The 13,623-nt window shown below is 42.4% G+C and overlaps 1 protein-coding gene across 1 annotated transcript in view; it reads left to right on the plus strand.

The window, feature by feature from the left end:
* The window catches only part of ACP3 (acid phosphatase 3), a 79,741-nt gene extending 66,445 nt beyond the window's left edge, over window positions 1-13,296 (plus strand). Inside the window, exons 10-11 of the mRNA XM_088463803.1 lie at window positions 2,626-2,804; window positions 13,084-13,296. Coding sequence (XP_088319929.1) covers window positions 2,626-2,804; window positions 13,084-13,202 — 298 coding nt within the window. The 3' untranslated portion in view covers window positions 13,203-13,296. The remainder of the gene's footprint in view (window positions 1-2,625; window positions 2,805-13,083) is intronic.
* The last annotated feature ends 327 nt before the right edge of the window (window positions 13,297-13,623 follow it).

The following is a 13,623-nucleotide window of genomic DNA, read 5'->3' on the forward strand; positions in this document are numbered from 1 at the left end:
GGGACCTGCGGGGCTAGGACCCATCCAAAGGGGGCCGACGGTTTTGAGAAACCTCCAACCATACCTCAACATCTTTCACGCCAAATGACAGGACGCGTCTGCCCTTGTGTTTTCTACGAAATTGCACGTCGTAATCACACCATGCCACGCCACTGGAACGGACAAACATGTCATGCACCAAAAATTTATTTCAGAATGTTAACATGCTCGCCCGCCCGAGCGTGGAGGTAGCATGCCGCAAACACGAGCATACCCTTCAACCAGGCATTAAAATTGCAAAAGGCATCCTCACCCAAACCCCCAGGCTTCTTTGCTTTCGCTAAACCTTTTTTTGTTTCCTCTGTGAGCGAGAAAAAATCCACAAATTTACCCTTGTGGATTCTTTCCTGAACACTTTATCGCAATCCACAAAGGATTGCGGTGTTCGCGCAGTGCACAGCATCCGAGCCTGGTTCAGGCTCCTCGGGCATTGCTTACTCAACCTTCTTGCTGCTACTATCTGTCTTTTTAGAGAGGCGCCACGCAACCATCCCTGCAATTTTACGCTGGCGTGCGGGAGAATCAGAGGAATGAGAAGAGGAACTGGAAAAAGAACAGGAGGAATTAGACAAATCATACTCACCATCCTGAGAGGGACCCGGAACCGCGCCATCGACATCTTCACGAGGGGAAGCCACTGGCCGAACAGCCGGGGTTACTTCGGAACGATCAGGGATAGCAGCCGCACTAGCTGAAGAATCCTCTGTCGCGCATCCGCCTGTAGCCAGTGTACCTGAAACTACATGCACTTGGTTAGTCACGGGCAAAGAGGACTCGGGCATCGAGGCTGGAGGTGTCGGAGGACGAGGAGAAGGAGGGGGCATGGGTGGGTTTGGGGCGGGTGGGGTGGCTGCGTGCCGAGAAGTAGAAGGGGCCAAAGTGACTAAAGAAGGCGGAGCGACTTGAACGTGCTGTGGACGGGGGATGGATGAGTAGGGAGAAGTAAGCCAAGGGTAAAAGTAAGGTTGGTGAGTAGAGGGCTGCAAAAAAGGGTGGGAAGGGTAAGAGGGGAAGGAAGGGGCAGAGAAATGGGGGTAACCTAGGGTGGAAGGAGACACGGAAACGGACGGGTAAACTGGAGGGGCAAATCCGGAGCTCCACGCAGCTTGACCCCAGGTAGGGCCAGTCACTTATGCAACTGGGGTAGAAGAGAAAAAGGGAGGGTGAGTGGCTGTAGTATGCATCCAGGACACTTGTGAAACCACAGGGGAGGGGAAAGGACCAGGGGGACCAGTCATTGGAAATGGCTGTCAGGGGGCAGCAGCAGAATAATTATATAAAGAACCCTGCTGTAGACTAGGGTGGATGGGCGGTGAGGTAATGACATTCCCTAAAATGGCTGCCATAGGTGTAATGGCCGCCGGGGCCGCCGTACAGACAAGGGCACCGAAGCCATCACTGCCCACACTAAAGCCCTGCAGAGTGGGGGACCCTATCGCTAATCGCACTGCTGGGGGGGAAGGGGCGCCCAAATTAGCAGAGTGACCAGCTCCCACCGGAGCAGCAGAAGAAAGGAGCAGTGTGAGCGACCGTGTCTCGTGACCAGCGGGAGCCGCATAAGCCGACACTCCCGCTGATGCGGCCAAGGCTGATGGAGCAGAGGGCAGATGCCGGGAACCGCCCGCCAGAGCCGCCTAAGACATCAACTCCGGCGGAGCAACGCCGGCCGGGGGGGGAGCTGGAGCAAGGCTGACGGGCCCCGCGGTATCCATGACCGGAGGAGGACCAGTCGGAAGTACTAATGTAAGGGATGGAGCAGGAGTAACTGGAGACACGGGGCCTGCGTAAGCTGGTGGAGGGGGAGAGGGGTGGCTGCCCGACCACATGCCGTGGCAGAGCGCAGCGGGCGGGCAAAGCCCGCCAGCCGGCGGGGAGGGGGGTCAGAACGATGTAGATGGGGAATTATGGCAAATTGAAATAGAATCACAAAAGTTTAGATACTCAGTCTGCTTTCATTAAACCAGCACAGAAGAGGCTGAACCTAGGCAAAGCTTGTCCTATATACCCTAAACCTAACCACTCCTACAAGAACACCTATAGGATGAAAACTGACCCCCTGACACACTGACATCACTAAGTCACCTGAGCCAACAAGCCTGTCAATCAAAGCCATCAGCAAAAAAACAGTCCTCTTATCTACACTCAAACTTAAGCAGTTTTCGTTTGTTATTTTTTACATATAATCTGATCAATGTTAAACAGTTAAAAATTATTTCCTTAAAATCTTGCTTAGTAACATACCTACACAAATCATACTTGGCTACACTCCCAGAATGTCTGGGCGAGTCCAGCATTTAAGGGAGCTCTCCCAGGATTCCTGAAATAGTAGACCAGCCCCCATATCTGCTCACTTCCCCAGAGAAGTGGGCAGTCCGGGGATTGTATGACACAATTAGTGAATTGCTACATCGTGGTCCTGCCCACTGGGTAAAAAAATTGCCAAATCACACACACACATATATTATATATTAATATAGCATATTTTAACATAGAAATTCACATTATATATAGATAGATAATACAATGAATTACAATTTCATCTCTTATTTTAACATGATTTTTAACATTTATTTTTTTCAATTCCAGCAACTACAGTATAGAGATGTACTACCGGAATGACTCAATAGCGGACCCATACCTAATCACTTTGCCAGGATGCTCTTCATCTTGTCCTTTGGCACAATTTACTGCGCTGACATCATCGATCATCGTGGAAGACTGGGATAAAGAATGTGGAGCTAAAGTGGAGGAGAATAAGAGCACAGGTATGATTACAATCCTACTTCTACACATGGAAGAAACTCATAGCTCTGTGTAATTTCATAGTAGAGAGTAGACCAGCCTCCCGCTTCCCCAGTGAAGAGAAGTATGCATGGCTCGTTATGATGCTAGTTGATGTTAAATGAATAATTATGGCTCTGCCTCCTGCAATTCTTGCCATTTTCAGCAGTGGCATTTTGCAGTGGGGGCAATAAAGTGAGTAAGGTATGGCCATGATGATGAGACTGGGGGGGAGATGTACAAATCCTTGGAGAGTGATAAAGTACCAACCAATCAACTTTTAATTGTTCAATTTACCGGCTGTGTTTGAAAAATGACAGTTAGGAGCTGATTGGTTGGTACTTTATCTCTCTCCACTTTATCACTCTCAAAGGCTTAATACATCTCCCCCAGAATGTGAATTGAGTCACTGCAGCCCCAACTCCCACACATTTTGGTATTTCACAGTAGATGTGGGGCAGTGAAGAGTAGTGGCATAACTAGGGGGTGATCAAGCAAAGCACGTGCCCTGGGCGCTGTCGGTCCCGATGGCAGGGGGGGTGGGTGCCATCCAGGTCAGTGCAGTCCGTGACACTATACAGCAAAATAAACACACTGCTGCTGGCGCCGGGTAGCACATTCACTGGCAGTAAGAGTACTACCCATCGACGGTGTGTTTGTTTTAGCAGCCAATAAGAGTAAGACAGATTCTTATTGGCACCCAGGGCCAGCGACGTGCTAGAGCTCACTCATGTGGGTGAAGGGAGAGACGTCATGACATCTCTCCCATAGTGCCGGGGGCACTGCATAAGGGGCACTACTACAGGGGGCACTGCATAAGGGGCACTGCTACTGGAGGCATTGCATAATGGGCACTGCTACTGGGGGCATTGCATAGGGAACACTACTACTAGGGGACTACTACTGGGGCACTGCATAAAGGTCACTACTTCTAAGGGCATTAAGGTGCATATGGAATGGAAAGGAATGTTCCCAGAGTGACTAGAAACGGTGGCGTGTCATGTTGACACGCCCTCATTTTTCAGCGGCTATGCCCCTTGTGGCCGGTTGCCATGCCAACTTTTTGGCATGTGCGCCACACAGTTGGGGGGCGCCTTTTTGCATCTTGCCCTGGGTGCCAAAGTCCCTAGTTACACTGGTGATGACACAATTTATAGCACCACACCCCTACAGCATACCTCCCAACATCACCCTCTCCAGGAGGGACACAATGCTCTGGTCCTGGACTTCCTCAGTAAGAGGTGGGGCTGCAGCGCAGTTCAAAATTCAAATAGGGGAGCCACACCAACTGTCATATCACACGCTGCCAAACTTCACTGGATGGGATTCACTGGCAGTTGGTGTGACTCCCCTATTTGAATTTTAGACTGTGCTGCAGCCCCAGCTCTGGAGCATCCACCAGGGAAGTCCAGGACCAGAGCATTGTGCCCCTCCTGGAGAGGGTCATGTTTGGAGGTATGCTACAGTTTCCCCAGGCACCTTCCCCTCCAGTATCTCTTTGAATCCTCAAAGAGATTCCTTATAAAGTCAGCAATTATTCCTCCCAGCCTTTAACTGACATGGAGGAGCGCCAACAAACAGCGTGATGTATATGGTCACGTCATGGAGATGACATCCCCCTCCTCAGGTGCTCAGGGGTTGACATAGGAAAAATGTAATAAGAATTAATTTCACAGAGAGGCAGAATCTTTACGTTGCTCTTTTAGGGAATAGAATTATCCATGAAGTCCCCTGGTCTCAGCTTATGCAGAGGTCTCAATAAAGGACAGAGAGGACTCACTGAAACTGAAGTAAATTTCTAAATATACAGTAATTCATGCTAGTAACAAGATTAGGGATGTAATTAATAAGAATGATTTTCTATTGAAGTCAGATGGATTTTTGCAGCCCTTCTTGTCTGACTAAACATCAGTTATATTTAAGAAATCAAATATGTTAAAGAACAATGGGCCCGATTCAGACCTGCTTGCTAAGAAGCGTTCGCACGCAGCCAGCCGATTGTTGCATTCTGCACATGCGTATGCATCGCAATGCATGTGTGCAAACCAGTGCAAGCGATCGGGGAGCGTACGCTCACTGCGCATAGACAGCCTCGCTAAATGAGTGACAGGAGAAGCCGTTTGTGGGTGGTAACAGGGGTAGGCCACTAGAAACAGGGGAGTGGAGGTGCGAACGCAGGCATGCCCGGGCATCTTAATGCCGTTTCAGAGGCGTGCATAATTAACAGGCAGCGTCATAGTACACGTCACTTGGTTGTATTTCATACTGGAGTGCTCACAGTGCTTGCTGTTGGGTATAGTAAACCACAAGCGCTGCGTTTGCTTCCGATGGTATTCAATGTACCGATAGTTTCATACACTTCCTGGAGATGACGTGCGCAAGTGAGCATCTTAAGACTGGCTGGTGGGCGTCTGCATACACAAAGCGATTGCTCGCCAAGACATAGTGTGCATGCTAATGCCTTTCCGTGCGATCGCCTACCTTCCTGAATTTGCATATGCATCGAGCGAGCTAACGCATCTAGCGAGCGGGTCTGAATCAGGTCCAATGAACAAGCTTGCTCCTTGTTGTTATCTGATCGATAGAAGCAAAGGAGGCAATCATTTCACCACTACTCTACAATTAGTTTGGTCTCTAAGCAGACTCACAGGTGGCTACAGATGTGCGAGGGACAATTGCAAGTTTATGAGACATACTCAAACTCTTCTTTGTATATTATACAGGAAAAAATCATGGTTAGTCATCTAATTCATTTACAGCATCTTATACAATATCAACATGGGCTGGGATATATAAGATTCACTACTAGGACTCTTAAGGGGCCAACATACTGGACGATTTTAGGCACTATTTGCATGAAAATGATGCATCGGAACAATGCATCGTTTAAAAACGTGCAAATCATGCAGCTTCCAGGAACGATAATGATCCGATGCGCGGTCCCGTGGGTCATCTGTCGTATCTTCAGATCTTACCTACTACAGGTAAGATCTGGCAATCTCCTTAACGATGCACTGGAAATCATTAAGGAAGCACGATAGGTTGTTAGTCACATTGCACAGTTTAGCAAGATATCGTCTGTCCAGGAGTGTCGGTGAGTTGCCCGGGGAGTTCATGGGAAATCATTGACGACATTGCATCTTATGCGAGTCGTTCAGTGTGTGGGCACCTTAAGGCCCAGATTTCGTGTTATCACTCTATACTGATCTTAAAAGGTACTCCAACCAATCAGCTCCTAACTGTCATTTCAAACACATGACATTTAGGAGGTGACTGGTTGGAGAACCAACCAATCAAGATTAGTAACAAGTGATAAGAAGAATATCACTCATTGATAAATGTCGGCCTGAATATTCCATGTTTAGAACATAGGCATAACATTTCTAACTGCTCACCATTACGTAGTGTGCCCAGGTATGTCTCAGACTACCATGATGGGAAGATGCCCTGTATGATCCTATTACTAAGAGAGGCGGCGATAGGTTTTTTCACCTCTATAGAACAGAAGTAGGGATGAGCGGGTTCGGATTTACTCGGTTCTTATCGCCACTTTACCGCAAATTCGGATTAGTTCGGATTTATTTTATTGGCTTTCCAAAACATGTGATAGCTGATCCCTAAACAGAAGTTTTTTGAACCCTACTCTATTTCCCGAGAGATTCCATGAGAAAATAAGAATATCAAATCAAACAGCATATACCATAGTATGCTTCCATTTTGTCATATAATCTGTATTTGGTGTTTGAGTTTTCTACATTTATACTTCTCACACCTGTCACATACCTCGGATTATGTGGGGCTTGGATCATTGTCTGCAAAAACAACTCTACACACTATATTCTATATACATATTTATTGTAATATACTTATAACAGGACTAAAATGACCTATCCATTAGCAGATAAATTTGAACGATTTATCGTTCAGTCGTTCAATTTATCTGCTAATGGATAGGCTCTGAACTATAAAAATACGCACTCCAGCGGCCGACAAATTTGGTCTTTTGTCTCTCCAACATGTTGGTCAATTATCGTTTATCGCTGACAGATATTAGAAATATCTGTCGCGGTAGATGAACGACGAACGATTTTTTTAAATGAAAATGAATAGAGACATAAAAAAAATCCACTTCCAGAATGATGTCATACAATATCGTTCGTCGTTTGCAAAAATCTGTCATGTACATGACAGATATCTGTCACAGCAGCCACAGGAATTTTCAAAAGATAAATCTTTTGTCTTTCAGAAAGATCTGCTAATGGATAGGCCCCTTCAGTGTGTAGTTTTTATTACATTGTAAATGTAAAGAAAAGTAACTTCAAAAGTGGATCATGTTAACGTATATATATATATATATATATATATATATATATATGTATATATACAATATATATATATATATTGTATGTATATATATATATATATATACTGTATATATATATATACAGTCAGGTCCATAAATATTGGGACATTGACAGAATTTTCAGATTTTGGCCTCTATTCACCACCACAATGGTTTTGAAATGAAACAAACAAGTTGTGCTTTAACTGCAGACTTTCAGATTTCATTTGAGGGTAATTACATCCAAATCGGGTGAACAGTGTAGGAATTACAACAGTTTCAATATGTGCCTCCCACTTTTTAAGGGGCCAAAAGTAATGGGACTATCAACTCAAAAGCTATTTCATGGACAGGTGTGGGCTATTCCCTTGTTATTTCATTATCAATTAAGCAGGTAAAAGGTCTGGAGTTGATTCTAGGTGTGACATTTGCATTTGGAATCAGTTGCTGTCAACTCTCAATATGAGATCCAAAGAGCTGTCACTATTAGTGAAGCAAGCGATCATTAGGCTGAAAAATCAAAACAAACCCATCAGAGAGATAGCAAAAACATTAGGTGTGGCCAAATCAACTGTTTGGAACATTCTTAAAAAGAAAGAACGCACCGGAGAGCTCAGCAACACCAAAAGACCCGGAAGACCACGGAAAACAACTGTGGTGGATGACAAAATAATTATTTCCCTGGTGAAGAAAAACCCCTTCACAACAGTTGGCCAAATCAAGAACACTCTCCAGGAGGTAGATGTATATATGTCAAAGTCAACAATCAAGAGAAGACTTCATAAGAATGAATATAGAAGGTTCACCACAAGATGTAAACAATTGGTGAGCCACAAAAACAAGAAGAAAAGATTAGAGTTTACCAAACAACATCTAAAAAAGCCATTACAGTTCTGGAACAACATCCTGTGGACAGATGAGACAAAGATCAACTTGTACCAGAGTGATGGGAAGAGAAGAGAAGGAAAGGAACTGCTCATGATCCAAAACACACCACCTCATCAGTGAAGCATGGTGGTGGTAGTGTCATGGCGTGGGCATGTATGGCTGCCAATGGAACTGGTTCCCTTGTATTTATTGATGATGTGACTGCTGACAAAAGCAGCAGAATGAATTCTGAAGTGTTTCGGGCAATATTATATGCTCATATTCAGTCAAATGCTTCAGAACTCATTAGACGGCGCTTCACAGAGCAGATGGACAATGACCCGAAGCATACTGCAAAAGCAACCAAAGAGTTTTTTAAGGGTATAAAGTGGAATGTTATGCAATGGCCAAGTCAATCCCCTAAACTGAATAGATTGAGCATGCATTTCACTTGATGAAGACAAAACTGAAGGGAAAATGCCCCAAGAACAAGCAGGAACTGAAGACATTTGTAGTAGAGGTCTGGCAGAGCATCACCAGGGATGAAACTCAGCATCTGGTGATGTCTATGCATTCCAGACTTCAGGTTGTAATTGCCTGCAAAGGATTTGCAACAACGTATTAAAAAGTGAAAGTTAGATTTAGGATTGTTTAGTTTGTCCCATTATTTTTGGCCCCTTAAAAAGTGGGAGGCACATATAGAAACCGTTGTAATTCCTACACCGTTCACCTGATTTGGATGTAATTACCCTCAAATTAAATCTGAAAGTCTGCACTTAAATCACATCTTGTTTCATTTCAAAATCATTGAGGTGGTGAATAGAGGCCAAAATATGAAAATTCTGTCAATATCCCAATATTTATGGACCTGACTGTATATATATATATATATATATATATATAGACACACACACACACACACACACACACATATATATATATATATATATATATATATATATATGCAGGAATGAGCCCGGCACTCAGGACAATAGGAGAAAAACTGTGGGTGCCCTCCTAAGAAAATGTATAAAGGGATCCTTCTGGCATGGGTGTATACCCAGCGCGAAACAAAGGAAGGCGGCACTCCAATAGATGATGCAAGTCAACGTGTATTAATAATCCAACAACATATTAACAACCATGTGTCGTCCATAGACACATGAATGTTAATATGTTGTTGGATTATTAATACACGTTGACTTGCATCATCTATTGGAGTGCCGCCTTCCTTTGTTTCGCGCTGGGTATACACCCATGCCACAAGGATCCCTTTATATATATATATATATATATATACATATACACTAGCTGTTGCCCACAGCTTCGTCCTCGGTGAAATCGCTTCTACAAAAAAAAAAAATATTTTCGGTGTTCTAGTTGTATTGCTTTACATGGGGACCCTGTCGTGGGGGTGGCCCACATGACCAGCAGCGCTATACAGACTGGTGGCAGCAGTACCTTTACTCACATCTCGCACTAATGTCACTGTGCCCTGTGCACAGACTGCTATGTAGCCTATCTTATTCAAGTGAACGTGGGCCCAATGCACCTCTCCCCCCCACCCCATACCGGCCACGCACATGATGCCACACCTATCTCTTGCATTGATGATGTCAATAATTTTGTTATTGTTATTGCTCAGCTTTAAGTTGGCGGATCGTGATGTAACTAAGTTCAGGTTATTTCTAGGAGTTTCCACAACACAATTATGCAGTTTTCATGTAAAAATCGGTTCAATAGTTTTTGCACCAACTTGGAACAGACAGACACAACGTTCTTATTATATTAGTATATATATATATACAGGTTGAGTCTCCCATATCCATATATTTTCCGAAATAAGGAATTTTTTGAGCATGACTGAGATAGTGAAACCTTTGTTTTTTGATGGTTCAATGTACACAAACTTTTTGTAAAGCACAAAATTATAAAAAAATATTGTATAAAATTACCTTCAGGCTATGTGTATAAGGTGTATATGAAACATAAATGAATTTCATGTATGTACACAAACTTTGTTTGAGCCACAAAATTATTACAAATTTTATATAAAGTTACCTTCAGGCTGTGTGTACTGTATAAGGTGTATATAAAATATAAATGCATTCTGTACTTAGATTTGGGCCCCATTCCCAAGATCTCTCATTACGGTATGCAAATATTCCAACATACAGAGTATTCCGATATCCAAAATACCCCTGGTCCCAAGCATTTTGGATAACGGAGACTCAATCGTATATATATACTGTATATATCCTTTTCCAGGATTTCCTATATTATTTACTATATTATATATTTGTGCCATCCTTGCCCAGAGTCTGGTACATTCAAGGCACTGCTCTTATTTCATATATTCTATTATTTCTTATTTGCATTCATACGATCATCTTATTATGATAGAGCTGGTCTGTATTTACCACTATTTATATTTCTTTTATCCATGTATCAATAATATGGGATATATTTGGTACATATTATTATAATCTAAAAATATAAATTCTTATGTGATTTTATAATGCTAATACTTTGAGGTTTATAGCATTCTCTCTAAGTTTGCTACTAATTTAAAATTCAATGTGTTTGGTTAATTTGTCTTTAAATGCTCTGATTTCTATCAGAGCATATTTACACTGACAAAGCCACCATAAGATTGTGTGTAGAAGCTCGTTAGAAGATTTAACAATTGACAGTGTGATTAGAAATCCACTTTTGCATGTCTAAACTAAAATGTAAGATCTAGAAAGTTGCAGAATATAGAATTAGTGGGAGACTTAGTAGCAGCAGCCCTTATTAAACTATAGCTTACAAGCCACACTACTGGGACACTATTAATAAACAGGGTTGATTGCATAATCATCCAGAAATGATTTCTTATGGAGCATACACACGGTCAGATTTGTCAGATGAACGATTGAGCGATTTGAACAATTTTACCAAAGTTTTGAACGATTTGAACAATTTTTGACAGCATTAAAATGAATGGAATTGTCCCAGTCTGACTGCAAACACATCAGATGTCAGATATCGTTATCTGACAAACGGGAACGCGCATCGTTCATCGTCCATCGTTCAGGCATGTCAGATATGTCAGATTTTCCTTCAAATATGAACGACTGAACGATTTTTAAATCGTTATCGTTCAGATCTGAAGGAAAAATCTGTCCGTGTGTATGCACCATAAGTATATGATTTACAGAAGTGGTAGAGCTCATTATATCAAAAGCTGTGCAGACACTACTTTGATACTTCTAACACCCTGCACCCTTAAATTGGAGTGGTAGGATTTCATACCCAGCTTTTTTATTACTCATTAATGTTTGAATTACGCATTACCATATGTTGTTTTAAATATATTATACGAAGAGGGAACTGCTTATGCCTGCTACACTTTAAAAATATTATGTTTAGTGGCATAAACTTCATCATTATTTCTTATCTGCCAGGAATTATTGGGAATGAAAGAGTGACTTTATTCTAATGATTACTCTATCCATTTTTATAATTTGAGTAGTACAATTGGGAACACCAGGATCTGATATTTGAATTAAAGAGGGATGAATATGTTCCGGATTATAATAGATTTATCATTTGGTGACAGTGTTCCTCCATAGTTTGAGTCTCCTATATAGTGACTATTTAGAGTACACTGTTCATTTCATATTGGATTTCCTTAAATGCTGACAGTCATGTGTTTATTATTGTGTAACTTAGGTTATTTAGGAAATATCCTATTATATTCAATCCAAATCTTATAATTTATCTGTTTTATGTTGGCTTTTTAGGCTGTATATTATTGATCTACTGCAGGGATGGGGAACCTCAGGCCCAGGGGCCTTATAAGGCACCTGGAATCATTTGGTTTGGCCCTAGGAGCTTTTCTCTGCTAACCTCATCTGGATAGCAGGGTGCCTATAATGGCACCCTGTGTCCAGAATCTATGCAGCAGTGCCACCTGGAGCACCCTTAGGATGCTTCAGACGGTTACACTGCTGCCCTAACAGCTCCACGGAGTAACCTCAGGATGCTCCAGGCATTGCTGTAATCACTGGCGATTGTGGCCCCATCCCCGTGTGACATCACATGGAGGGGGCGTGGCCTGCACCGGGCCCGCAAATAATGTTATATATCAAAATGGCCCTCTGCAAAAAAAAAGGTTCCCCACCCCTGATCTACTGTATGATTCTGTTACCTATACTTTATGCTGTTAATGGCTACTGGTTATTCTGAAAGATAAAGTACAATATATGTGCTAATTTAGTCTACAGTGTATGTGATCTGACTTGTCTACAGGGCATTTTGTTGTTCTACATATATTTTGGTTATTTTAGATTTATTATATTGCTTATTAAATAGATTGTATATTTTAATAATTTTTTCATATGTACCTTAATTGTGTTTCATTTGTGACACATTCAATTTGCAACAGCCCTAGTTCCTTCTTTCTAAATTGTTAAATAATAAACTAATCCAATTGGCCTCCTGCTGCACACGCCTCCCATTGCCATATGGATCACATGGAGCTATTTACAGATTACAGATGTTATTGTCTTATTATATAAATATAAATAGTTCAATGTGTCTAAATTATTATTTCTCAGTGTATTGGTGCATACACACGATCAGATTTTTCCTTCAGATATGAACGATAACGATTTAAAAATCGTTCAGTCGTTCATATCTGAAGGAAAATCGTTCATATCTGACATGCCTGAACGATGGACGATCAACGATGCGCGTTCCCGTTTGTCAGATAACGATATCTGACATCTGATGGGTTTACAGTCAGACTTGGACGATTCCATTCATTTTAATGCAGTCAAAAATCGTTCAATCGTTCAAATCGTTTAATCGTTCAGTCGTTCATCTGACAAATCTGACAAGTCTGACAAATCTGACCGTGTGTACGCTCCATATTACAATTGTTGATTTTTATTAATGAGACATCACGGATTTCATGAAAAATAAACATTTTCCACTAAACATCCCTTTAAATTCTGTAATAGTTTTATATTTTTATGTTTATCATAATGAACTTATTCTTTCTTTTCCAGGTGCTGTTATTGGACTGTCTATTGCTGTGTTTGTCCTGAGTGTTTTGACTCTTGTTCTTTTGAGTATATTTTGTTACTACAGAAAACATCGGAGCATTTCCAACTATGAAACAGTGTAATGCAGGAATGTAAAACTCGCGACTCGCGGGCGGCCCAAAGAAACATTTTATGTGGCCCAATCGTGTGGGCCCAAACACATATATTATGCAGCCTGGGCCACATAAAATTTGTGTTTAAACTTGGAACGCTGGCCTCTGAAGCGATCAGAGAAGCCTCTGATTGTTTCAGAGGCCAGCGTTCCCAGTGATGCAGTTCGCAGGTGCGCAGGTGACATCATGACGTCACCCGAGATGTGAGCGTCCTGCCCTGCTGGATCTAGTTAGATCCAGTCAGCGGCAGGCGTCTACGTGGGAGCAGTACCCAGCGGCCAGCGTGAAGAGAGGTAAGAGAGGTAACTACTGCACAGGGGAGTGGGGCCTGTTCTATACTGGGAGGGGGCACAGCATAAAGGGAATTACTGGGGGCACTACTAGGGACATT

Source organism: Taudactylus pleione, unplaced genomic scaffold (assembly GCF_031769625.1).
Source record: "Taudactylus pleione unplaced genomic scaffold, aTauple2 ptg000053l, whole genome shotgun sequence".
In the NCBI taxonomy this organism is placed as follows: Eukaryota; Metazoa; Chordata; class Amphibia; order Anura; family Myobatrachidae; genus Taudactylus; species Taudactylus pleione.